This window comes from Strigops habroptila, chromosome 3 (genome assembly GCF_004027225.2).
Source record: "Strigops habroptila isolate Jane chromosome 3, bStrHab1.2.pri, whole genome shotgun sequence".
Taxonomy (NCBI): Eukaryota; Metazoa; Chordata; class Aves; order Psittaciformes; family Psittacidae; genus Strigops; species Strigops habroptila.
This window is the reverse complement of record NC_044279.2, coordinates 71216147-71243950: the sequence shown is the minus strand read 5'-3', so window position 1 is coordinate 71243950 and position 27804 is coordinate 71216147. Positions and strand designations below refer to the sequence as shown.

General features: G+C 37.1%; 1 protein-coding gene across 3 annotated transcripts in view; it reads left to right on the top strand.

Annotated features, from left to right (window-relative positions):
• The window catches only part of GNPTAB (N-acetylglucosamine-1-phosphate transferase subunits alpha and beta), a 48108-nt gene that overhangs the window by 7981 nt on the left and 12323 nt on the right, over positions 1–27804 (top strand). For all 3 annotated transcript variants that reach the window (XM_030478122.1, XM_030478124.1, XM_030478123.1), the window contains exons 3-17: positions 2262–2381; positions 4374–4415; positions 5155–5360; positions 6054–6118; positions 6386–6520; positions 13397–13558; positions 15337–15516; positions 16600–16770; positions 18444–18567; positions 19316–19519; positions 20665–21773; positions 22610–22809; positions 23072–23291; positions 24316–24429; positions 26459–26544. In XM_030478122.1, coding sequence (XP_030333982.1) covers positions 2262–2381; positions 4374–4415; positions 5155–5360; positions 6054–6118; positions 6386–6520; positions 13397–13558; positions 15337–15516; positions 16600–16770; positions 18444–18567; positions 19316–19519; positions 20665–21773; positions 22610–22809; positions 23072–23291; positions 24316–24429; positions 26459–26544 — 3138 coding nt within the window. The remainder of the gene's footprint in view (positions 1–2261; positions 2382–4373; positions 4416–5154; positions 5361–6053; positions 6119–6385; positions 6521–13396; positions 13559–15336; positions 15517–16599; positions 16771–18443; positions 18568–19315; positions 19520–20664; positions 21774–22609; positions 22810–23071; positions 23292–24315; positions 24430–26458; positions 26545–27804) is intronic.

The window sequence follows — 27804 nt, the reverse complement described above, 5'->3', positions numbered from 1 at the left end:
TTAAGTCTGGAAGTCTCCAAGGAAGTTTCCAAAGTCCGTGTTTGCTGATATTAAAATCAGTAGCAAATGGGAAAAATGCTGATTTTCTGTAGAAAGGTGTTAACATAATTCTCATTTAGGCAGCTCATTTTGGGCTTAAGCTGTTTGCCAAACTGGTATTTGTGATGAAGACCAAACCTATAAATCCACATGAAGGAGGAACACAACTACAGAATTTGAGGGAGAAAGTTTTTGATCTTTTCTGACTATGGACAATTTGCAAAAGACTCTGCATAGTAAAAGTAGTCTTTTTACTAGTCTGCATTGCCACTGGTAACAAAGAGTCAGCTTGCCATGACAGGGTAAATTCAAAGTTGACGTACCTGCATCTGGCTAAAAATGCCTTTCCTCTGTGGAGTTTATTAGCATTTGGCTGTATGTGACATGATTTCAATGCTAAAAATCAAGTGTAGCAAATTACATAGTTGTATGTGCTATTGCACAGAAACACACTTTTAGCAAATGATAAGTTGGGTAAGGCTTCACAGGAGTCAAAATGGCCTCGTACCTTGGAAAGAGTTGGAGTTGAGTCTTTTTTGGGGTTGGGGTTTTTGTGTTTTTTGGACATTTTATGTTCTTCAATGAAGCCTGGGTAAATAAACTCTGCACTTTGCCCAGAAGACTGAGGGATTGAAATTTTTGAGATCAGCTGACTTGAGTCTGTTTTTTCCACCTAAACCATTCTTGTCCTAGTTGTAGCATTCAAGGGACTCTCAATCCAATAATTTAACTGATCACAACAAATGTAGAAAAGCTGGAAGAGCTCCTGCCATTGAATTTCTACTCCTGTGGAAGACTTCTTAATTCAAAACATGCCTTGTGTTGCATCTGTTAATGAACCAGAAACTAGTGTCATCTCTTGAGAAAGAGGTGAAATAACTGTTTGGAAGGGTAGTTGTGTTCAGTACATTGCCTTTTTTTGCCATTTGAGAGGATAAGCTCCTGCAGAGTGTTGCATGTCAGAGGTGAGAGACTTCCTGGGTGGTGCTGCTGGGCAAGACAGCACTGCTGCTTAGATGTTCTGTCTCAGAATGACCCACCCTTACCCTCTGAAGTTTTGTAGCTCAATTAGGAACAGTGCTGAGTTGAGCACGAAGTGTTCCTATTTATTGTTCTGTGATCAGCTACTGGCTGCCCTTTTACCAAATTTTGTGCTTCAGTTATTGAATCTTATCCAGTAGCAGATGAAGCTGGGTAGAAGTTGTCTGTGTGGCATACTGTACAGGGGATGGTGGAGGAGATACTTGTCTATAAGGATGGTGGAGGAGATACTTGTCTATAAGCTCTATCTGTTTTTGAATGATGCAGTAGGTGTGGAGGGAACACCTTTTCTTGGAAACCTCATTGTGCGACCCCATGGATCTTAGCATTAGAGAAGTGCTCAGTGTTTGCTTGGCCATCTTTGGTTCAGGAAGGTATTGAATAACTTGACATTGCAACTTTTGAAAGTAATAGCTGGGGCATCCTCCAGCTGTCTGGGACTGAGAGGTTCACCTGTGACAGCAGCCTGGAGTATGTGCTGAAACAAAGCTGTGGTCCTTGGAGAGATTATCATAAACAAATAGCAAAAAGGTACCCAACCCCCTTTCTTTTCTTCTGCCTTGGGTATGCTAGGAAATCTGTAAAGGTCTAGAAAAATCTCCAGAATATTAAATTGTGTCAAGAATGAATTTGACTGCTGTGTCTAGAGTCTAAATTCATGTACCCTACTTAGGTTGTTTGCTTATGAAATGCCCTGTTCCCAGTATCTAAGAGGCATTCCTAGAATAGAGACCAGGTCCTGCTGAGATCTTACAGGCTTTGTGCAATCAAATAGTAGCAAGTATGATTTTAAGTCGTTATACTTTGTGCTGTCCTGTCTAATGTAGTTGGTGAATTAAGGATGTGCCGGTTCTGATTTGTGAAATATTTTATGGGTTCAAAGGAGTTGGGTTATAGGTTAATGTCAGTGAAATTTAGAGCTTAAAAGTTCAGATTTCCTTTAGTTACTGAACTGTTATAGCCATTGCATCCTTTTTGGTTTTATGTCTGTGATGTTTTGTCAAAGGCTTGTGTATAATTGAGATTATATATATGGCTAAAGAGATGCTTTTTGAGTTGTCTTGTTTGCAGCAAGACACCAAGTATTTCTGTTGTTAGACAGAAATTGCTATTGTAGGATGCCACAAACGCTTGTAATGTAATATTAAACAGCTCATGTAGCTTTCATTTGAATTATGTAGGCTTTGTTTACCCATGCCAATTGATGTGGTATACACCTGGGTGAACGGCACAGATGTTGAACTGATCAAAGACTTGCAACAGGTCAGAGAACAGATGGAGGAAGAGCAGAGAATAATGAGGTAATAATCTTATGTATTTTTTTCCCTTGAACCAACAGCAGCAATCTAATGCAGTACTAGTTCTCTGTTTTTCTCCCATGTTACTCAACATGGAAATTCAAAGCACATTTTCTCACTCCTTCATTTGATTATTCTCAAAACCTTGTTTCAGTTCTACATTTAGCTACAATTTGTCTCATTAGAAACCTGTTTATGATACAAAGCATAATAATTTAAAGAATAAAGGCTGTTCTGTCTTGAATTTGTAAAATGCCATGCAGAAAGCTGTTTGTGTATGTTATTTTATATTGATTTCTATAACCTTGTTTGTTAATAATAATAATGAAACTGTATCTCAAATGTGTAACCTCTCTTCATGCCCTTCTTCCTCCTCAGCCTCCCCCCGGTATTTCTTTTTTTTTTTTTTTCTCCCTAAGTGGCTTAATAAAATCTTAAGCATATGTTTCTTAAAGGCTATTTTTAAAAGTTAGATTTGTAGTCAGTCTCCCAAACACTGAAACTGAGAAAGAGGAAAATAATTTATTCATGTTGTAAAGGTATGAGTCAGCCTTCTAGCTAAAGAGAAGATACGTATTGCTGCATTTGGTGTTACAGATTGTGCTATACAGTTCTGCAAAATTACTGATCTAAGGCTTCGAGGAGGCTGCTTCACATAGCTTAGATTGTGTCTTGTAACCATCTATTTAGTTCTTAATAAGCAACTTTGTAGTCACATGATCAGTTTAGGCTAAATGGAAGAAAAAGTCTGTATTTTAAGGGTTATACTATATTCAGAATAATCTGAAATCTGCAAGTGAGCAGATTAATCTGATTTTTGGCATTTTACGACTTGCAATTTAGGTACCACTGACAATGTGATCTCAAGTGAAATTCTGGATCTTTGTTTTGCTGCCTATTAGTAGAACAGGTAGCAAGAATTAGTTTAGTATTAGTAAAACTTTAAATCTTTAGACTTTGAAGTCTAAAGTCTAGACATCTTAATCATGGACTTTGCTCTGAAAAGCTTTCAAATTTATACTAATCTTTCCCTAGTAGTTCATATAGCAAATGTCAGTGGTTTTAGCTTTGTCATCGCTCATGCTGTGATTCCTATTTTACAAAGGGGAAAAACATTTCCTCCCACCCCCCCATAATGCTGATATGGAAAGTTGATACCAAGCTTGTGAGTAAGACTTGTGTCCATGCCATGTTCATTATCTATAGGGGCACCTGGTTCTCTCCCTTGTAGATAATCTTTTTCATGTGCTTTGAAATCAGCTAGCACTGTTACAGAAAGAGCTGTTTCATGGGATCAAGATAACTACAGAAGACGAAGGCAAGGACACTGCAGATCTTTGCTGATCAGTGTATATTTTGTATTGCATAGAAAAACTTAGTAAATTGTAACTTTGTGGTTGATATGCCTGAATTGAGCTAGTCATGATCCAGGTGCTTTATTCCTTATTGGGAAGAGTGGCTTGCTGGATGATGGTTCTCTTGGTGTGTGTAGAAGGGGGCCCTTCTCATATTAGTATTATTATTACTTGGTATCAGTACTTCACTACCTTTACATTAATCTTTATTAGCTTCTATGTGCACATGGCAAATGCATGATAAACCTTATCAGAATATGTATTTCAGGCAAAACAATCAAGTCAGCCTAGTTTCAGGTCACTTCATCCTAGTTTCTTACCAGTGTTTTTCACATCAGCATCAGTTTCGTTAGGTAATCTAATAATAACCCCTGAAAATCCTGTTAGCAAAAAGAGTCCTGCTGCCACACCTGTGAGCATAACCAAGAATTGTTGAGTTCCACTGCACAAGGGTGAGCAGTGAGGGGCATGTGTCAACCTGTGCTCACCTTGGCAAGGCTAATGGCAAGACAGTTTTATAATTGGTTTATCAGTGCATTCACAATGTGTCCTTGACTCAGTTAACAATCTGAAATTAGACTGAATTCCTTCCTGTCAACTCCAGTGTTATTTAATGAAGTTGTTTTTAACTTTGTTATAGGGAAATCCTTGGAAAGAATGCAACAGAACCAACAAAGAAGAGGTGAGGTTTTTTGGGTTTGGGCATAAATTGGAATAAATGATATCCTACTCATTGTTAGCTGAAAGCAGATGTTGGCTGGGGAGGTCATTTGGCTTTGTATAGCCTGTGCATGCTTTCCTTCTATGTCACTTCAAGAAAAGTTGACAGCATGATAATATATATGTTGAATAAAAGTGATGTTATTGTAACATATGTGAGTGAACTTCTTAAAATGGACAGTAAGTTCAAAAACTGTGTCCTTGTCACTGGTTAAGCATAGTTCCTATTTTGAATGGATTTTTAATGCATATATACCTGGAATTTTATAATTCAAAAAGCATGAAAATTTTTGCAGCGTTGCTTTCAACTACCATTTGCATATGTGACACTGCAAGTAATTGCTGTGAGGGTCCAAGCCTCTTGCAGCTCTGCTGCCAGGAAGTGGCAGGGCTTGGTCTGCCTCATTTGTCATTTGACTTGGTTATTCTATTATTTAGAGATCTTTATAAACTCTTTGTGGGCAAACTTTGAAATCTTGGAAATGTTTGAAAAAAACATAATGGGAATGAATGAAACTGTAACAGCCAGATACTCACCTTCTGCAGCAAAATAAGCATGCTCTTAGTAACTTTCCTCTGCCCCAGCAGATGTTAGAAGTACTTGATTAGATTTTACAAAAACTTCTCTCATTGCATCTAATATTGATTTTTGTCTTAAATTTTCTACTCTTCTTAAATATACCTTTGTTATTTTGCTGTAGTGAGAAGCAACTGGAGTGTTTGCTGACACACTGCATCAAAGTGCCAATGCTTGTTCTGGATCCTGCGCTGCCTACCAATGTCACACTGAAAGATCTGCTGTCTATTCATCCTACTTTACAAGCTGCTAATAATATGTTCTTTGTAGCAAAACCAAAAAATCCTTCTACCAACGTGACAGTAATTGTTTTTGATAGCCCTAAGGATGGTAAGAACCCATTTGTCAGATTCCAGCTAGTTTTCCAGCAGAAGCTTTTTAGTAAACTGCTGTGAATTTGTTTTTTTCCCCTTCAATACTGACTGCCACTAAATTTTCTGTTTGACTTTAGCAAGTCATTCAGCACCTCTTGCCCTCAGTCTGTTCCTCTAAATGATGACATTAATGATAGTGTTTGCTTACCTCCCAGGCAGCTGATTACAGATGATTAGAGTTTCGTGCTTTAAAAGACTATTGCAAAACAGGCTTGATATTTGAATATCTGTGTTGCACTGATAATCTCAGAAGGCTGAGGTTTAGACTGAAGAAGATTGGTTTTAGAAATCCTCTTTTAATTGCTGTGAAGTCTAGGTTGAATATTGTGCAATAAGTTCTGCCCCTGCTCAAAGGATTGCATACCTTAAAACAAAGTTATCCATGTGTTCAGCATATATAAGTAGGATCTTAGAGCAGGTATGGGCTGCTTATTTATTTTTTTTAATATGTAGTGCCAGACCACTACCACCCACTAGCCCAACCACTGGTGTTTGTTTTACCACCAAGAATTATTTACCACTTAAAGACAACTGTTCAGACCATAAATATTGAAATCTTTCTAATTTGCAAAAGTATATCTTAATTACTGGAATATACAAAAGAAGTGACTTTCAGTTTTTGATTTGCAATGCATTTTATGTATTCTAGTTGAAGCTGCCCATTCTGGAATGTTAAAAGACAACAGCAAACACATAGTATGGAGAGGTTACCTGGTATGTACTTTAAAGATCTGTTGATTAGCTTTTCAGTATCTTAAACTTTTTGTCCATTTTAAAAAGTGTTTCTGTGCTATTCTCTTTCCAGAGTTTGAATGTAGTGAGAGGTGAAAACTTCTAAAATAACCCTTATTTCAATTTTGAAGCTTGGGTTAAGTGACAAAATATTCACTACTACATCTGTCACCTAATGAAGGATTGATAGATAAATATGAATTATTGTAAGTTTAAAAAGGTCTTTATACTCTGTTTTCTTTTTTCTAGACTACAGACAAAGAAGTTCCAGGTCTAGTTTTAATGCAAGACTTGGCCTTCCTTAGTGGATTTCCAGCTACATTCAAAGAAACAAATCAGCTACGATCTAAACTACCAGAGAGCCTGGCCTCTAAAGTAAAACTGGTAAGGGTCTGTAAGAAAGAGTAACTTACTTGTATTGGTCTTTTGTAATGGGTCACATATGGGATTTCATCCACGTAGGAGATTTAGGATGTTTCTGATGATGATCTGTTTTTCTGTGTGACTCTGTTTTCTTGAGTTGTGAAGAGTAGTAAATAGTGGTTCAAATAGTTGCCTTCAAAAGACCAATTGTCCATTTTGTGATTGCAAGTTATTAAGCATTACATTTGCTACCCCAAGACTGATTTAAAAGTACCAGCCTTACCAGTTTCTCTCAGCCATTTGCTACAAGCTGTTGTCTTACTGAAGTGTACTGTATCACTGGCTTGTTTAATGTGACAGAATTATGTTTATGTAGCTGCTCAGCTTTTTCCTTCCCTCTGCTTTTAGAAGAATTATCTTAATAGTAACAACTCTAGATTGTTTCACACCTAAATATTGTATTTCTTTCTGCCAAGTACTCTGTATGGTCATGAGCAACTTGCACTTCAACCTACCCACCTGCAAGGCAACAGTAGATCACAACTTGTGTGACTGTGCCATCATAAAATATTTTGTGCCTTCTGCCTGCTATTTGAACATTCCAGTTACAGCCAGGTTTAAAAGGTAATAGTTTCAAAAGTTTGTGAAAATCATTGGCTTATGTATTGCAGATGTGATTGGTGGAGTGAATAGGGACTGAGGCCAGGGAGTTTGTGGAGGAGGAGTTAGCATGCAGAAAGGGATGTCAGTTCATAGGTAATCTGTCTTTGTCAGTTTGCCCACCTGTAGGATGTACTAATTCACTTTACGGCTTGTTCTTGGTGCTCAAATGATTTCCTTTCCTTGCCTTTTTTTTTTTTTTTTTTTCTTTTTTGGCAGGCTGGGTTAACAAATCATGTATTCTACTATTGCAGAAATGATGTTGAGTAACCCCTTTCACAGGCTGGTCATACTGCAACTTAACACAAGCTGAATTTCTTCTTTCTTGTCCCAGCTTGTGTTAGCAGGCTGCTTTAGAATCTTGCTAACAGGTAAACATACCTGTACCTCTCTACAAGCTCTTAAGAGATAAACAGCTTAATAGAGAGAGCTCTTGAAGAGTTATTTAAGCTTAAATAGTTATTTTCTTTTGCTGTTGTTTATACCTCTAGTGTATTCATAGAGTGGCTATGGCTCTTCCTAGCCTTTGTTTTACTAAGTTACTCAGGCAATGCTTATCCAACAGCATTGACTCTCCATTCCTCTCATACTTCTGACAGCCCTTCCCCACCACTTATATCATGGATTTGTCTGCCTTCAACATGGTTGACTGGAATTTTGTGTTTTAAATGAGGCATCTCCAGACCTTTTTACACAGTAAAAAACATTGTAGAACATAACTAACACAAGCCTGGCAGACTTGCTGTGTGTTACATTCTGCCCGTTGCAAATAGTGTTGCCACCATTTTTACATTACCTCCGTTGCATTCTTCCACTGCTGCGTATTGATGCTGATCATAAAAATTGTCTCTTGCTGTCATGAATCTGTCACTAGTTTGGGTGAGAGATGGCAGATGTGCTCTGGTGCAGCCAGAGCATCCTTCTTTTTCTTTCTTAGTGGTGCATTGGTTAAATAGCAGTGGATATTCATATAGTAATCTTGCCAGCCTGCTTGTTTTATATGCTATGGGTATTTTTTGAATTGCTTTAAAGAAAAGCTGCTTACTGTAAAGAAGTGAGATTGTTATCCAACAGGAGATGGTACTTCAGTTCTGCTGTCTGAGATACTAGGTTCTTCATTTCAAGCTTGCACGAGGAATGTTTTCAGTTAAATGCTTCCTGACTTTGAGCCATCTGAAGAGTCTTCTTTGAGTGCAGAGTCATCCATTTGCTTTTGGAGTTTTTTATAGTTCCTCACCACAGCTTAAGTTACAGGTTATTGGTAGTTTTAACACAATTGACTTAATGGAGCTGAATTGCTCAGAATACCTTTAACTTCAATTACCAGCTCTTTTCATTTATTAAGCTTGCCCTTTAGCATTCAAGAAATTTAGTAACAAGATGTTTCTTAATTATTTTTTTTTTCTGTTGCAATTAAAAATCAATTAGCCTATGTTTTTCTGACCTAGGGTTATTTTCTAGGAGCAGGTCTTCTGTAACATTCTCATTAATTACCAAATTGGTATCTGAAATAGTATTGCCTCCATCAATTCAGAGATTATTTGGTGGATTATTTGCTTCCTCCTCTGGGAATATATCAGAGCAACATCCTAGCAATGTTTGTTCTCTGGCTGAACATCATAGATATAAGCTCTCATAGTAACATAGTTGTGAAGAATGTTCCCCGTTCAAACAACATTTGGAATTTATTTTTCTGTCCCTTTGTAGGTGTTGCTTTATGCTCTTTTTTTCTCTGATTTTTACTTAAATCAGTTCTCTTATCCATAGTACCCCCTTTTTTTGGAAGCTACAGGTTGGGCGGAGAAGAGATTCAGAGCAGCCCTGCAGAGAAGGACTTGGGGGTGTTGGTTGACAAGAAGCTTAACATGAGCCGGCAGTGTGCGCTTGCAGCCCAGAAAGCCAACCGTATCCTGGGCTGCATCAAAAGAAGCGTGACCAGCAGGTCAAAGGAGGTGATCCTGCCCCTCTACTCTGCTCTTGTGAGACCTCACTTGGAGTACTGCGTACAGTTCTGGTGTCCTCAACATAAAAAGGACATGGAGCTGTTGGAGCGAGTCCAGAGGAGGGTCACGAGGATGACAAGAGGGCTGGAGCACCTCCCGTATGAAGACAGGCTGAGAGAGTTGGGGCTGTTCAGCCTGGAGAAGAGAAGGCTGCGTGGAGACCTCATAGCAGCCTTCCAGTATCTGAAGGGGGTCTATAAGGATGCTGGGGAAGGACTCTTCCTTAAGGACTGTAGTGGTAGGACAAGGGGTAATGGGTTCAAACTTAAACTGGGGAAGTTTAGATTAGACATAAGGAAGAAGTTCTTTACAGTGAGGGTGGTGAAGCACTGGAATGGGTTGCCCAGGGAGGTTGTGGATGCTCCATCCCTGGCGGTGTTCAAGGCCAGCTTGGACAGAGCCTTGGACCATGTGGTTTAGGGCAAGGTGTCCCTGCCCATGGCAGGGGGGTTGGAACTAGATGATCTTAAGGTCCTTTCCAACCCTTACTATTCTATGATTCTGTGATTTTTCCTTACCCTGTCTTGGTTGTGTTTTCAATTTGTTGTCAGTCATGTGTCATCCAGTTGGTTAAAAAACTTTGTGCTATTCTCTTTTTCTGGTATGTTCTTATCTTTATGTAAAGATTACCACTGCGATCAACTCATTATCTGTTCCTAAGAGCTCCTCTTCTGCAATTTGGTTAGGGGGGGGTATCTCTGTATAAACACATTTTTTCTCAGGTATCCACAGCATTCTGCAATTTTTCTATTCAGTCATCATTGTTCTCTGTGTTTCTTTTCCTGGTGATAGATGCTCAGAACAATCAAATTGGGATTGTTGGTCATAGCAGTGGATTCTTCCCCAACCCGTTCTCTACTCTTGATAGCAGCAATTTATTTATATTACACCTACAATGGAATATATGTGTATGAATGTAAGAAATATTTTATTTGCAAGGATTAAAAATTTTTACATAAGAAGTGTGGATGAGGTCATTTCTGTAGAAGCCTTTACCAAGATCCTAGCACAGAATCAGTTCTTAATTCAGTGGATGTTGTAGGTATGCAGTTATGGTAAACCTCAGTGTGGTTTTCTCTTTACCAAAGAGATTAATGCTAGGTAAATGCTACATCAAGTAGATAAAAGGTTGGTTGTTTATAGCCTCCACTGAAATTTGCAGCAATTCCTCTGTTGTTATCACTTCTGGAATCTAAGGTCTGTGAAGTGATGTGAGATGCCAAGTGGAGAGGAAGAGAGTTGCACCTGAGTTTAGGCTAGACATGTGTCGCATAACCGCCTCCTGCTGCCTAATGGGTGTTTGTATGCTGTAAGTGGCTGTTTCTTAGCGTAATGCTGGAAGTAAAGAAATAATAATAAAAAATTTCAACAATGATGCTATTAGGAGGGAAGAAAGGTGAGGAAAGGAAGAGCGTAGTTGTTGGTGTGTTGAATGTTGATAATGCTGTTTTAATTGGATTGCTTTAGTTTGATTGAAATAACTTCTAAATGCAAAGAGGACTAAAAATTGGTCTGACATCTGGGCCAGGTGTTTCTTCTAAAAATCTCTGAGAAAAGCAGCTGAGCTCTACGAGAGGGTGTTAAATTGTGAAGATTTAATATATAATGAATCAATTTCCAAGGTGAATTATGCATGTTATGGTCTACTGAATTTTTGTACTTATATCCTGCACTCTAATGTAATGATATGGAAGTTTATTTCCAGATGAAAGGTAAGCAGCAGTGTGTCTGTTAATCACAGTTGTTGTTCTATGTTATGTGTGTTATGACAGATGTAGTTGAAAATTATATTTGGCTGCTTTTATTTTCCATGCTTTCTTAATGGTGCATTCTTAGGCCACTAGATGGAGGTGTTACTCTGGTTGCGCAGCTCTCCGCTACCAAGCCATATTTCTTTAAAGGCTATAAAAATGTTACGTTATACCTATATGTGAAGAACAACTGATTTTTTTTTTTTTTTCTTTTCAATTCTCCCCTTATCTGCATTTCTAAAGAAAACTATTATTGTTCAGCCTGGGCCTGTGCCTGCACAGTGTCTTCCGCCTGCTTATGTTAGAAGCAGAGGCTTGCCTGATCACACCAATACTTGTGCATCTATCTGCCTTTTTTTTTTCTTTTCTATTTTCGTAATATCTTTGGATATACTGACCTGTTTTGTCAAGATGAAAGTATTTTCTAGAAGTTAATAAATATTTCAAGGGAATGGGCAATTGCATGCATTCCCGCTGAGAGGAGGTTAATACCTGTGAGACATTAGAAAATCTGCCATGAGAGAATTCCATTTTGAATATACCAGCAACAAAATGCTTAGAGCAGAGCTTGCAGTTTATTAGAATCTAGTTAGTTGTGTTGCCAGATAACTTCACTGAAATCTAATTTTATTGATAGGTCTGCTTATGAAAAGGCTTTTTCTTAAAAAAAAGGTATTGGTGGAAAAAAACATAATAAAAAGAATCTGTTCAGTGCAGGAGTTATCTTAACTCTGATGCTGAGCAGTGGAGCACATTTTTTGACAACTTCTTGTTTGTGCTTGGACTGTTATGTATTTAAAAACCTAGAGCATATATACTGTGTTAGTAGGGGGAAATGAGAAGTGTTTGCACTAAATTTAGTTAGGAATCTGTAGTACAGGTACCTTTTTTGTTCAGTTTGGTGGAAACATGTTGAAGAGAAATTATATGTTCTTAAATTCTTACAAAGTTCTAGAATGGTAATATTTCTGGTCTATTATATGTGTGTTTTAAATGACAGATTCTGAGGGACTGTGTGACACTGTTGTATTCCTAAATAAAGCACATACCCACTGGTGGCAGCTTTGCAATCTGTAGCATTTTGATACAGATATTTTTGGAGGTTGCTAGCTGCAGTCCGTAACTATACCTCAGCCGTTTATCTACTGAAGCCATCCTTTCCACACGTAGGTTCAGATGATTCCCTGGAAGGTCTGGGATTTATCAGATTTTTCTAGTGGCAGGCCTCATAAGTCAGATTGAAGGATCTCAAATAGCATATGAGTCAAAGCATCAACAGCTTTAAAATGTCACAAGTGGGACAGCTGGTCTTGCTAAGGGAAGGGGTGCTAACTCTGAGGCAAGTGTTGTTTGAATATGAGCAGAAAGGGTCAGATTTAATAAAAAAAATAAAGAAATAAAGGGTATTATGAGATAAACTGATGGTTTTGCTGTTTTTGAACATGGCAGTATTCAAATTTTGTTAACTTACAGACTTTATGCAATTGAAAATCTGGTAGATGTGCTTATTTGTCTTATGTCGCATGAAGGAACAAAAAATAAGCATAGCATCTAATAAATATTGTTAATGATTGACTGCATTTATTCTCAATCTGACCATTGAACATATGCATTTGGAGAATCAAAGTGCGGTCCTGCTTTTAGCTTGTTTGTGTCTGCTTATGCTACTTCATAGAGTAAAAACCGCGTTTCATTGGGTTACGCTATGTTTCTAGTGAAATGTTTTGGTGCCTTGTAATTTATAAGCTACACTAGCTGTTAGAGAGGGTGTGTAGTGCAAGCCCCTTCTTATCCTGTGCATTATGAAATCCGATATACAGACTTACTCGTGGCAAGAGATAAAACCAGCAAACATCAAACAGTCCACAAGTAAGAAATGACCTTAATAGCATATTGGCAACCATCATTAAGGACTTGGAGACCCACATGGATTAGTTCTGGAGCCCTTTGTGTCTCGGGTTTCTGAGCTGTAGGTTGATCTGTAAACCATTCTGAAAATTTCATGCTCCTGTCAGCAATGATGAATTGGTGGCCTTAGTTTTCTGAAAAGAGCATTACTTGATTAAGACTGAGAAAAAGTATGATTCTTTCAGTCATATACTAAAATTGTAATAAAATACGAATTCTGTTATTGTGGGTTGGAGGGAATGGCTGGGGACTTACTATTCACTACAGAAATATTTAAACGTGGACAGCTTTACTGTTGCTGGGTCATTGTGTAAAGAAAAATTTTCTTTGGAAAGTGAAAATTAAACATCTAGAAGTGTTCTATATCTTTAAATGTTTTTAATTTTCCATTTGAATTACCTCTTTTTGTGTTCTTACAAAATAGTAATTTTTAAAAAACAGTGTTTACCGGTGGTTCTTATTAGTAATTCTAGTAAGAAAAATACTACAAAAAGATGGAATTGGCAAAGACTGCAAAGAGGCAAACAGAGTGCTGCTGTGGTGCATGCCAGAAATTATTTTCTCTGCTTGTATAGTTGCAGCTCTACTCAGAAGCCAGCGTGGCTCTTTTGCAGCTGAATAACCCTAAGGGTTTCCAAGAACTGAGCAAGCAAGCAAAGAAGAACATGACTATAGATGGAAAAGAACTAATGCTTAATCCTGCTTATTTACTATGGGACCTCAGCTCTGTCAGCCAGGTAGGTAAATTCTGTTACAGCATGTAAAGGCGGTGTTATTTAAAAACTGCAAGTAGGGGCTAACTAGTCACTGACAAGGGACATGGGATTTCTTCCAGAAGCTTGGAAGTGTTAAGAATTCAGTATTTATTATGTTGTAAGAAAACATTACAAGAACACTGTCAAATTCTGAAATCAAGGAAGAAGAAGGGTGATGGATTAAACAGGGTGATGTTTAATTGAAATTTTCATGTTCTCCACTAAGTGAAAAATTTTGCCCTCTGCTCTGATAAAGTTGTATGCAGTCACGTCCTGAAAGGGTTAACTGATACTGACTGGCAGATAAGCAGTCTTTGGGGCGAGGGGAGGCTTTATTAAAAAACATGATATCTCCTTCCTAATATGTTTCTAAAGCTTTTTTTTTTTCGCTTTGCAGCATCGTATGTGCTGAGTAAATGCTAAGTACTTCTCTTACAAAAATTTTGAAGACCTAAAATACAGATGTTTGCAATGAAAGGTTTACTTTGCTTACTTTTGATACCAGCAAGGATTTTTGGTTTAGCAACAGGAAATAAAATAACAAGGTGTCTGTTTGAAGATAAGATCTTGTAAAATTTTTTTATTTTTTTTTTCCTCCTGCTAGAATATTACATTTACAGTAAATGTCAAATGACGTGAGTAAACTAAATGTGCCTGCTCCAGTAAAGCCTTCAGTCTGTTTTTGTATCCTGTGAACGTGGCTTTTGTAGAACTTTCCTTGTTAATACAAACCCTGAACTCAAACTTTATACTTCTCCATGTTGAAATTATGCATTATTTTGTGAATGGGTACTTAGCCAATGGATGCTGGTGTTGCTGAAATGTTTTTAGTTGTTACGTTTCTGAGAACACGTAAGCTGTATTACTGTACATATTAGAAAAGGAGGAGACTTACTTACAGTGTGTAGAATCTGCAGTGAAAATGGTAATTGTTAAATGTTCAAATTTTTCTTGAGTTTCCTGTTTCAGTTGGGCATCTTTTAGAAATGTTCCTTTTAGGCACCCTTAATTGTATTTAGAAGAGGCCATTAAGTTCTCATAAATGGGAGAAGAAACATATGATACAGTGTCATGTAACCTAATTTTGTTACTTACCTGATGAGTTTCTACTTAAAACATTTTCTTTTTAACAAAAACACATGGAAACATTTAGCTATTTCATAGTGACCATTAGGATAAGTTTTGTTAATTTTCTCCTGCTTAAAGTCTTTAAAATAAAAGAGTGGGGGATGATTGAAGAGCTGCTACATCTTGACATTTTCACTGTGTCTATATTAGATGCCATTTATATACGGCTTATGATGCTATGTTCTTGGAAGGCTCCAGCCTCTTAACACTGGATTTCTGAAAGGTGATGTTACCGGTTTGGAATGCAACTTGGCTTTTGGTTAAGGTCAGGAAATAGAGACTAATAATCTCAGAAAAGAAAGAAAACAGGAGGGTGTGGGTTTTTTCCTAGAGTTCTTTCTTCAAGAGCTGGGATCACACAAGACACCATCATCTTGCAGTGTAGTCAGCAGACATCCTAATGGCACCAGGTGGCCAGCCATTGATGTCAGAAGATTGCATTGTTCGCCTGATAATTTGGAAGAATATGATCCTTTAAAAGAATAATGGCACTTGATCAGTGTACTTTGTATTTTTGAATGTCTTAAATTCTCAAATGTTTATGCCCCCATATGTCAAAGCACGCTGCTGTTACCTACCTGGATCAGAGCTTGAATGTTCTATTTAAAAGTCTAAGAAAGGACTTTTTATAGTCTAAGCAGGATGAAGATGTTTCTGCCAGCCGTTTTGAAGATAACGAAGAACTGAGATACTCCTTACGATCAATAGAGAGGCATGCCCCTTGGGTGCGCCGTATTTTCATCGTCACTAACGGGCAGATTCCTTCCTGGCTTAACCTGGATAATCCTCGAATAACCATAGTGACACATCAGGTAAAACCCAAATAAACAAAAGCCAAATAAAAAAGCCCACCAAAACCGTCAACAAAAATACCAGCATAAAAGTGCCAACTAGTAAAGATTCTGTGATTGTTTTGGAATGCAGTTACCCTCTTTCAGCCAAAGGTTGCATTTATTTGGAAGAAGTGACCGTTTCTTCCCCATTTCATCCCTATTTTTTTTTAACCCCAATAGTCTTTGTATTTTGGCTAAGCAGATAACTTAATATATATTAAGCCTTTGTTTAGTCCACTTTTCCAAATATAGAGACTTCAGCTAATGTATACCCATGTCTAATTTCCTTATTAAGTTTATTTATAAAAACACTCAAGAAAACATAATCTGAATCCATAAACATTGTCTCAATACCAGTAATAACTTAGTAAGCTTGCATTGAGACAGGATGAATTGCAATTACTAGAACTAAGATGATGGCTGCCAAAAAGTAGCTATGGATCCTAAAAATCTTACTTAAAAAGAGAAAGGGAATCCTTCATGCTTCCTGAATAAGTGAAACAAAAATAATAGCTTCTTATTACCATTTGGGAGTAATTTTCGTATCTAGACATGCCATAGGAGCCTTGAGCAATCTAAGTGGTAATAAGATACTGATTCAATTTCTGTTGCTGTCTATTTCTGAAGTTGCTTAAAAGAGATGAAAGAATCCTGACATTCTGAATGCTGGAACACATTCAACTTGCTCAAAATTTTGTGCAGCCTGTACCATATGAGAAGTATAAATATGTGTACACTGGGCTGATCCAGTACTCAGTGAAAGAGGAGTTTGTGTTTTTGCATTAAACCAGGTGCAGTTTCTTAGTTAAGCAGTAGACCTGAAAATGGTTTTGTGTGGGGAAAATGAATAGCTAAGTTTTTCTTTTTGCTAAAATATTTTCACTTTTCTTTCTGTCTTTCATATCGTTCCTTCTTCTAAGAATTTTTTTTTAATTTTTTTTTTTTTTTTTAGTAGATAAGTGTCAAATATATCTGATGTGCCTGGCCTTTTATGGTTTGGGCTTTTTCATTAATTTTTGCCTTCTGAAACTGTTTTGGGTCGTTGGGGCTTCTTTGTTTTAGGAAATATTTCAGAATGTGAGTCACTTGCCTACCTTCAGTTCACCAGCTATTGAAAGTCACATTCACCGTATCAGTGGCCTCTCTCAGAAGTTTATTTATCTCAATGATGATGTTATGTTTGGGAAAGATGTTTGGCCTGATGATTTTTACAGTCACTCTAAAGGTCAGAAGGTAAGCCATTATCAAAGGATTTTTTTTCCCCAGAAGTAGATGTACAATTTTTCTATGGTAATGTAATATAATACAAATCAAGGAAATCAAAGAAATGCTACTTTGAAAGCAAGATCAAATAGAAGATTTCTCTTTGCTCCTCACTCCCCCTTTTACCTCTAAAAATTCATTGTTCTTAACTAGACAATTGTTAGCAAAGATGTAGGGTGCGGAGGGCTCTGTCTCTTTTTGTATGTGTGTGTTGATGTGTGGGGTTTTTTTCATATTCACTCACAGGTTTCTGGCAGTATAATGGTTCCTCTGTCAGGCTTCATGCTTTAGTTTCAGTGTCGTTCTCTAATTCTCCCATTTTCTGTTGGAGCACTGATGTGGTGTTTGGCAGCTGTCAGTCTTCCCTCCCTTGTAAATTCTTTTTGTTTTGTGGGAAATACTCAAAGCAAAACAGAATCCATTCTTCTGTGAGAACACTGAGGGTCAGATGCATTCAAACTGGTCTAATATTTAAATTTACCATTAATTACCTCTGTTCCAGACACCCAAATATCTTTGCCCAATCTAAATATAATAATATATATAGTTATTTACTAAAAGATATATTGTTGCATGTTCATGAACATCAAGTAATTTAGTTTTTCAACAGACATTATCAAAAACTGGGGTCCAGCTGAGGAAACATTAACAATAGTCATGCATAAAGACTCTGACTGCCAGCAGAATTTTCATCCATGAACTTGATCTACAAGAGTGACATGGAGGAAAAAATAAGATTTATATTTGTTATTTATATTAAAACAATAAGTACACAAGATGCTAGAGACCATGGAATTAATTCATGCAGGCACATGTGGACACTTGTGCACACACACAGAAAGGTTGTACAAAATTAGTTTAATCTACCCTAAAATTACTGTTTCAGTATTTGTGGACATTAGGAGGCTTTTAATTATTTTAAATCCTTCCATATGCATATAATTGCACAATCATATTGTTACTGGATTTTTATTGTTCTTCAGTTATTCCTCTGAGCTATGATGATAAAGTCAGCTTGGATGCAATTTTGTTTGTGATAACCTGATCAGCAAGTGTTTCTGTAGCAAACATGCTGCTAAAATCTTGAAATGGTAAGGCCTGAAGGGAAGGGTGTGTGGTTTTTAATGCCTCCCCAGTTGAAAATACACCCCCACACTTTTTTTTATCTTGTTAATTTTTAGAATTATTTGAGTTGTAGAGGGTCAGATGCTTTAGGGATTATGTTCAACATGTGCTGCTTATCTCATGACTGGTTAGTAATGAAGAAACATTTTGAGTCAGGAGAAGAAGTGAACTGCAAAGCTGTTTCAGAGTTTCAGTTCACCCTTCTTATCTGACAAAAGATAAAATACTATTTTCACTGGAATACGGTTTGTGGAAGTAGATTTGGGAAGTCCTGCTTTCTATTTCTGGCCATTGTTGCCTTGCTGTATGGCCTTGGGAATTCTTCAGTTTTTCCTTGTGTTTGAAAGGGACAACATTTATTTCACAGGTGATAGTGTTTAAATGCTATTTGTAAAGCTTTGTGAATACTTAAGGCACTGTTCAAGGGCAGGCATTATTTTAAGTCTCTGTATTCCAAGAAACAAGTTCAGTTGACTTCTATTTGCCAATCCTTGTTTTGGACTGTAATGTTGTTCCAGGTGTACTTGACTTGGCCTGTGCCAAACTGTGCTGAGGGATGTCCTGGCTCGTGGATTAAAGATGGTTACTGTGATAAAGCCTGTAATAACTCAGCATGTGATTGGGATGGAGGTGATTGCATTGGTAAGACAGCAATGTTAAATTTAGAAAAAGTGAACTGTTTGGTTTTTCTTACATAAATAATTCTGCAATTTGTCATTCTCCTATAACTACAAAATTTGCTTCCTTTAATAATAATAATAAAGTGGGCTTACGGATGAAAACCTTGTTTCTTGCAAACTATAAAGTGTCTGTGGAAAATGGCAGCAAATAGTAGGGCATATAAAATCTTTCTCTGGGTACCAAGTTTGACTACCTGAAAGAAAAGATTTTTAAATTTAAAAAATTATGTAAAATATATATTAAATATTATATAGTATTTGGACTCAGAATCCAAATAATAACAGGACTGTGAAGCTGCACCATTACTTTCTAGATTAAATTTTCAGGACTGCAGGCTAGGAAAATGAAGTGGTACTTCTGGACTGAGAAAATGATACCACTGTAGGGGGCTGTAAAGTCAAGATTGCAAACACAAGAAGTAGTAAATCAGTTTTCTGCCTGTCTCTTTGAAGTTAAGACAAAATATGTTGGAGTTTTTCTTGCAATTTTAAGTTGGTTCCTAAACTTCTACAGTGAGATGGTGCCTCTATAGATTTTACGCCAACTCACAGAGGTCTAGTTAGCATTTGCCACATTTTAATTTCACCGGTGATAAATCAGATTGTTGACTTCAGTCTAGCTTTAACACTGTGGCTTAAAATGTGCCTTTCTTCAGAAATGAAGATTTCAAATTGACTGGGTTTGGTTTTATTTTCTTCTCTCCCTGTAGGTAACAGTGGGGGTAGTCGCTATGTTGCTGGTGCAGGTGCAGTTGGAGGTATCGGGAATGGACCACCATGGCAGTTTGGTGCAGGAATAAGTGGTGTTTCATACTGTAACCAAGGCTGTGCTAATTCTTGGCTAGCAGACAAGTTCTGTGATCAGGCCTGCAACGTCCTCTCCTGTGGATTCGATGCTGGTGACTGTGGCCAGGGTAGGTAATATACATCTCTGATGAACTTGCTGTAGAGATTCTCTTGAATTGCCTGACCTTTCTTGTTCATCATTACTCTTGGATTGGGCTAAGATACCTCATACAGCATCATGGAAAAAAGCTGCTAGCAGCTGAAAAGTCAGATGCTTCTTATATGCACTAATCCCGAACTGAATCAATATTATATACTGCTTTATTTAATAAAACAGCTATTGACCAAGCATAGGTAGGGTGCATGATACTTTACAGAGCAGCAAGCATCAAACTCCTTGCCTCAAGAAGCTTACATTTTAAACAGAGAAATTACATTTCAGCTATGCAAACAGTCTTTACTTGAATAAGGACAGCTGACTTGATGCCTGTAGTGGTTAAGAAATTTGAAAAACCTCTTTGGTGCTGACAGTGTGAGTTCAGGCCTGGCTCTAGGCTCTTGCCAAAGGCTACTTTCAGTCATGTGTGAAGTTGTCTGAAGTTTATTTTGTTATAAAAGACTAGTAGGAGTGAATGAAGTGATTGAGAGTGCTGTCTGGTATAGTCAGGGGAACAGAAATGGGAGAACTTGGCCTTTCTGGAAGAGTAGAGGCTCCCCTACACCTCAGCTCAGACAAATGAGTTATTGGCAGTTCTGCTGCTGGCAGTGAGGTTTTGTTCATGTGAGAGTTGACTGATAATCTGTCTTGTCCTGTGGGAGGGAGAAGTTCGATTCAGCCTGTCTGATTTTGGAAGCCTCAGAGATGCAGTGTAGCAGTGAAATCCAACCATTGTAACATTCATCTACTAAAATGTGGCAAAAATGTAATATGGGCATGTTACTTATGACTGATACATAAATTTAAGTGATGTGTGATAATGAGCCACTTAAGCTCTTCAGGTGGGGACTGAAAGAGTGATAAATTATACTGGCTTTTAGAATTATCACTGGAATGTCTGGCAGCTTTATATATCTGAGTATGTTCTAGTCAGTCATTATTGAAGATAGGTGAGCAAGAAACTGGAGACTACAGTAAGTGTTCTTTCACAAAGCTGTCTCCTTGCTAATGTAGTGAATCTAGCTGGGCATATTACATTTCAAAAAAAAAAAAAAGACTGCAAGCTAAGTGTCACACTGCAAATTGACAGAAATTTGTTTCTTGGATTTTTCCCAGATCATTTTGAAGAGATGTACAAGGTGACACTTCAGCTTAATCAGACCTACTATGTTATTCCCAAAGGTGAATGTCTGCCCTACTTCAGCTTCAGTGAAATAGCCAAGAAAGGAATTGAGGGTTCATATAGTGATAATCCAATTATCCGACATGCTTCAGTTGCTAACAAATGGAAGACTATCCACCTCATAATGCATAGTGGTATGAATACAACTGTGATCTATTTTAACCTTACATTTCTAAATAAAAATGATGAAGAATTTAAAATGCAGGTAGCTGTTGAAGCTGATACTAGAGAGGAACCAAAACCAAACACAACTTCCACGCAAAAATTGAACTCTGATTTTAAAACTATAACTTCAATACCAGAAGCTGAAATGATATTTGAAGATATTCCTGAAGAAAAACGCTTTCCAAGAGTCAGAAGACGTCAAAATGGCACAAAAGAGAGTCTACATGAAGCGGTGATAATACCATCAGTAAACATGTCTCTCCTTCCTGAAGATGTTCTCCTAGCACTGCAGAAACTGGACTTAAAACTATTAAATGGTGATATCACTCAGAAAGGATTTAACCTATCCAAGGCTGCTCTCCTGAGAACTTTCCAGTTCTTAACTACAGTAAAGAGTATCATAGACCTGGAAAAGAAGGTAGTGCATAATCGTTCAGAAGATCAGAAGAACCATACCAGTTGGCAGAAGCCTTATAAAGATGTAAACAGTGGTAAAATAAAAACAGTAAAAGCAAATGAAGAAGTTCCTTCAAGGCTTACAGGAACAAAAGGAACTATTATAACAGTGAACACAAACCAATCTATATATAAAGTAAAGCCTAAATCCACACTTCTCTCCCAGGCTGTGGGAAATAAAAGTGAAACTCGAGAAAAAGTATTGAATGCACTCATATTAAGGGAAACCCAGAAATCAAAACATACTGTGAATTTAGATACTAGAGAAGATGCACAAGGAATGGAAGGAGGAAAAGGGCATGTGAAGGTAGATACAGATGTAAAAGAGGGACCAGTGGGAAGAAAATTACAGTCTTATGCTGGAAGTTATCAAGGCTTTTTGCCATGGGAGAAAAAGAAGTATTTCCAGGACCTTCTAGATGTGAGTATCTTAATGTTATTGCTTATTGGAATACTTGCTTTCTGCATCTAGTGGAATACTTCCAGTATGATCTATTCATTTGGAATGTGTGTTGCCTTTGAGGCAATTATCAGGGTTTTTTTCAAAGCTCCTTTTGGTTTTCACGTAAAATCTAATTTGTTTATGATGTGGGCCTCTCTTAGCTGGGTGAATAGCTTTCTGTTCCCTTTCTACTACCTTTTTTCTTTGGTCATATTCACTTTTTATTCATTATATGTTGGCACAGTGCTATTGTTCAGATGTATATAGCACTACAACTGAAAGCTTAAATGTTGTTTTGATTGCATTTATGCAAATACAGATGCAGTTTATTTAAAAAAAAATAAAAATATGTATAAATACTTGGGTTCTAAAAGTTAAATTGAAAGTCTGCCAACAAAACTGAATATCCAGGCCGTGTCAAGAAAACATGTAGGAAGCTTCCTCTGCTTCTAGCCAAAGCATTTAGGCAGTTTTGAAAACCTCTAGAAGAGAAGATAGATGCTGTGTTTCAGTTGGTAGCAATTGCTTTGCACTACGCCAAATAGCGAAGGGGCAGTGTTTTTAAGAATAACTTTTTCTGTTCATCTGAGATTGGATTTTGCATGAGGAATCTTCATAGGATTTTAGATTATCAAATATGGATGAATAATTAAAATTATTTTTTAATGATATTACAAATGATATTACAAATAAATCTGATGGCAAACAGGGACTTTAGAGTTAGGACCTGGCTGAAATGTCATTTTTTCTGTCTGTTTAATGTTTTTGTTCTTTTAGGTAATGTAACTTTGATTTCTACTTGTCCTGCTGTTTAGGAAGAAGAGTCATTAGTGAAACAAATGTCATACTTTACTGATAGTAAATATTTTGGAAGACAGTTGAAAGATACATTTGCTGATTCCCTTCGATATGTAAATAAACTTTTAAACAGCAAATTTGGATTTACATCTCGGAAAGTCCCTGCTCATATGCCTCACATGATTGACCGCACTGTTATGCAAGAGCTGCAGGATATGTGAGTATGTCTGTGTTTGTAATAATGTAAATGTACTTTTCAGTGGATGCTTTGCTATAGCTATTCCCAATGTGTTGATAGCTATTCATTAAAATTGTATTTTGAAAAAGGAAATGGAGAATTTATTACAACATGATAGTTGTGCTAACATAAAGAGACTTTTGAGGACCTTTCTAAAATTCTGGTTGAGAATGTGTTTTTAGGTAAGGAATGTTTTGCTTTAAGAACCTGGAGTACTAAATTATTTTATATTCTTACATAGGTTTCCTGAGGAGTTTGACAAGACATCATTTCACAAAGTGCGGCACTCAGAAGATATGCAGTTTGCTTTTTCATATTTCTACTATCTTATGAGTGCAGTCCAGCCACTAAACATTTCTCAGATCTTTGATGAGGTTGATACAGACCAATCGGGCATTTTGTCTGACCGAGAGATTCGCACATTGGCCACTAGAATCCATGAATTACCATTAAGTTTGCAGGTACTCTTTCCTTACCTGTTTAGAGTAACTTCAGTTTTACAGTCCAAATCTGTTAAGATGAGTCAAATCTTTATTTATCCTTGCTTATAGTATCTGTAATATTTGGCAATTCTTAAATTTTAGCTGGAGAATATAACAGTGTTCTGCCTTATCATTGTTCTATGGAGTCAACAATTAAGTTGAGTTCTAGCAGCATCAGAAAAATGGATCACTGGTGTCCAAGTTCAAGAAAGCAGTTAGCGTGACTTTGTCAGGAAAGCTGTTCACTGCTAAAAACCACTGTGAAGAGTGGGATCCTGCTGTGCTTACTCTTGCTCTTGGCATAGTAAACCAGTTCTTGCCCTGAGAAACTTGTGGCCTAAAGAAAGAACTGAGAAAAAGGATAGCAAAGAACTCATACTAGTAAATACTATGACCATATACAAAGGCTCACACTTCTGTTTCTCTAGGAACCTGATAAATGGTCTTTGTAGGACTTACACTCTTAGAGACACTTGGTAGAGAATGAAGTTACTATTTCTGCTTTACAGAGAGGAATTAGCACAAAACAATTAAATAATTTGTTCTTGAAACACCACAAAAAATCATTGGCATAGCTGGAACACAGCCCTGCTTTAGTGTGTTCCTGGCCTTCATCAGAAAATCATCTTCCTGTCCTTTCAATTCACTTTTCTGTTTGTTTGCTCAATTTAGGATTTAATATGCCACTACTGGTTTGGGAATTTTGTACTGTCCTGACATCATCAGTAAAGGGGTGTTTCTCATTTAAAATGAAAATGACATTAAGGCATGCTTTATCTGGTCTCAGTTCAACTATGCATTTCCTTTCCTTTAGATGGAGGGGGAGTCCCACTGACTTCAGCAGTTACTGAATTGGGGGCTATTGAATATTGTCTTCTATTTCTGTCAGTAGCATGAAAATTTGTTCTGTGGGTAACATATGTCTGTGCACCCTGAATATTTAGAACTATGTCAGTGAGAAAACAGGATTATCTTTTTTTAACCCCCCTTCTTTTTCTGATAGGATTTGACTGGTCTAGAACAAATGCTAATAAATTGCTCTAAAGCTCTGCCTGCCAACATCACTCAGATACATGTTATTCCACCAACTCAGGAAGCATATTATGATCCCAATCTGGTAAGAAACATTGGTCTTAAAAGATGCTTGGTTTCTTTCCTGAGTATGTATTGATTGTGTTGGTTTGGGTTTGGGTTTACAAAAATTTCTACTTGTGTGTAGATGATGTGAGTGTTATAAAATGAAAATTTTACAAGCCACTTCCTAATTTAGAAAGACATTCATTTCCTTCAGAAACAGAGAAAAGATGAGCTTTAGAATGTGCTTGTATATGGGATTCAAAAAGTCATCCTTGTTAGGAAAATTCACTGTTGCAAACAAAAAAGACAGTAAGCCCTCTGACTAGAACTTTCTGATAAGTCTTTATCCAAATTCTAGCCCATGTATTTAAAAACAGAACAAAATCCAAAAAGCCACTAAACCATCAGATGGACAAACTCTTCTCACTGGTGCCCAGTGACAGGACCAGAGGCAGTGAGCACAAATTGAAAACAGAAGGTTCCCTCTGAACATCAGCAAACCTCTTTCTTGTGAGGGTAACCAAGCACTTGTGCAGGTTGCCCATTTGCGGAATATCCTTGGCGATATTCACAAGCCGTCTGGACATAGTCCTGAGGCACTGGCATCAGGTGGCCCTGCATGAGCAGGGTTGTTGGACCAGATGAGCTCAAGAGGTCCCTTCCAATCTAAACCATTCTGTGAAAAGTAAGGTCTTAAGACCAGATGTTCCTTAAGGATATAAGTCCTTATTTTCATTGTAGTGGTTAAATTCTCATTAAATCCTGCTGGAATTTAGGAATCTAGAATCTTCAAATCTTATACAAATACCTGAATTTCTTCTACAATGAGAATTTAATTCCTGCATCAACCTATGCATTTGAAAAAAATGTGTGCATGTACTTTGCTAAATTGATGACCTGGTGTTTTCTAGCTTCAAACCAATACTGTATCAAAGCAAAAATCATTTTGGTGAGTACAGGTGATGGACTTCTGGGTAATAAAGAACATTACTGATCCCCAACACATGCAAATCATAATACAGAGATCTACAATGTGTGTGTAGATAAATGTATGGGCATTGACTATTTTTTCTTTTTTGTTTCTTCTCTCTGGACATCAGTCCTGCCTTGTATTCTTACCAGGTTATGTTACAAAGTTTTAAAAAGATTTTCCCTTAAGTCTGAATTCCAGCAAAGTTCTACATAAAGCCATTCTGTCAGCCTGATTTGAAGAAATAGAAGTGTGGATTTGAGAATCCTGCACAGTCTGAAGACATTACATCCAATATAGCCTGCCTTCATTTTGCCTTTTTATGCCTCTCCATTCAGTCTGCAAAATTCTGTGAAGTAAAAGCTTTGAAAAGTAGTAGTAAAGGATGTCTGCCATGAATATGTTTTTTGGGGTTAAAAATAAATCTCGGTGGTTGGGAACAATGTCAGATTAATCTTTTTGGAGAGTTAGTAAAATATTACTAATCTAAGCAGTAATGCCTAATGTACTAATGATACTCGTCAGGTCAGATAGTAACAAAATAGTATTTGTGTTTAGCTCAGGGGCCTAATTTATTTTTGCTGGTGTTGTCTGCAACAGCTATATTTCTTGGAATGAGTCTACTATGATAGAAATACCCCTTGAGAATAGGGATTTTATTTCTCAGAATTGTTTCAACATAGCCTGTGATAGAAATAAGGCCTTGTCTGTATCAGCTGTTCTGCAGAGTTTGCCTGGCTGGTATTACTGGTGGCCTCTGCCAGAGGAATGTCAAAGACAGCTGTTAAATGAGCTAGAATTTCTGAATATTTTATTGACAATGAAATCTAGAAGTTGCAATGTTTTTTGTCAAAAATAATCTGTATTTTTCATATAATATTTGTATGCGCAGGAAATTGTGATGTTATGCACCTGTATCTTTTTGGTTTGGTTTGGTTTTCCCCTCAACAGTTGACCAAGAAACTATTGCTTTTCATTCCAGGAGAGTAAAGCATACGCAGGCCTTTCTAGCTTAATAGAAATTTTCTACAAAGTACATCTTTATAACAGAGACTATAATTTTCAATAACCTATAATCTAAACAATGTTGTTTTTCCAGCCTCCAGTAACAAAAAACCTAGTGACCAATTGCAAACCTGTGACTGACAGGATTCGTAAGGCATACAAGGACAAAAACAAATACAGGTATGTTGTTACAGTATGTTGTTACAGTCCTTGATTCTGTAAGGCAGTAAGAAGAGGTATAAGTATGTACATGATCAAAGATCGTATGTGTATGTTAACAAATCTTAGCTCCATTTATTTTAACAGTAGAACTGAAGAAACATACTGGTATCTACTTATGTTATATTTTCCAGAATGCTGTGATTTTTTTCATGATTTCTTATGTAGTTGAATAAATATTTCCATTCTACTTCTGTCATCGGGCCAGATCCTAATTTGTATTGTACCATAGTAAGCTGGACTATCTTTAGATGGCTATATAAATTGACTATATGTAGTGAGTAAGGGCAGTTAAAATAGCATAAACAGGAGGAAAGAGTCTGTCCTGTACCTAGAAGTCGTAAATCTGCTTCATCCTTCTTTCTGCTGAAACTTAAAAAAGAGAAAAGAACAGAAAAAGCATTTTAGCCTGAACTACCCTTTAGTTTTCCTGCAAGGAGGAGGAGTAACATGGAGGGAGGGGGACAAGGAAAGGGTTTCCGTCCCCTTTTGGAAAGGGCAGGACAAACCATGATCATGACCATGGATTGGTTTGAACAATTGTAGCTACATAGATCAGCCTAAGATCAGGTTGCCTCATATCTTCCTTTTCTGAGACCTGCAAACCAATTGCATACCACTGAGGCTGTTTGCTGGCGTGGAGCTTATAGCCTTGTCTCCTCTCCGTCACCTTACCAGCAACAGTGGACAATCTCTGAAGCATGCAGTTGCCCCAGGAGTGGCTACAAAGCCAAATAAAACTCTAGAATGAAAGAAGGTTACAGGTGCTGCTTAGGGTAGCTTTTGGACATTATTATGCATTAATTCATAGCACTTCAAGTTGTGCTGTAAGCTTTATAAATAATTCCCTTCCTAGGAGAGTTTACGTTAAAACTGAAAAGCTGACAAAACAAATGAGATTGAAAAATGTTAGAGTGGGGGCAAGACTTAAACTGATTTATAGTAATGTGTTTATATCATTAGGATATATGCTTCTCTTTTTTTCTGTTGGACTCTAATACTAAATTATTAGTTTTGTGAGCTTTATAAATGGAGTAGGTTCTCAGGTGAGACTTCAAGGAGCAAGCGGGGTATTTTCTTGTATCAAGTTAAGAAGGGTGACCAATGTGGTACCTCTAAGTAAGACTGCTAAATTGGGAGTAAAATGCTCCTTCAAACTCAAGATATCCTTCAGAAATGATATAATACTTCTGCATTTCATATACTTGTTTTATTTGCTAT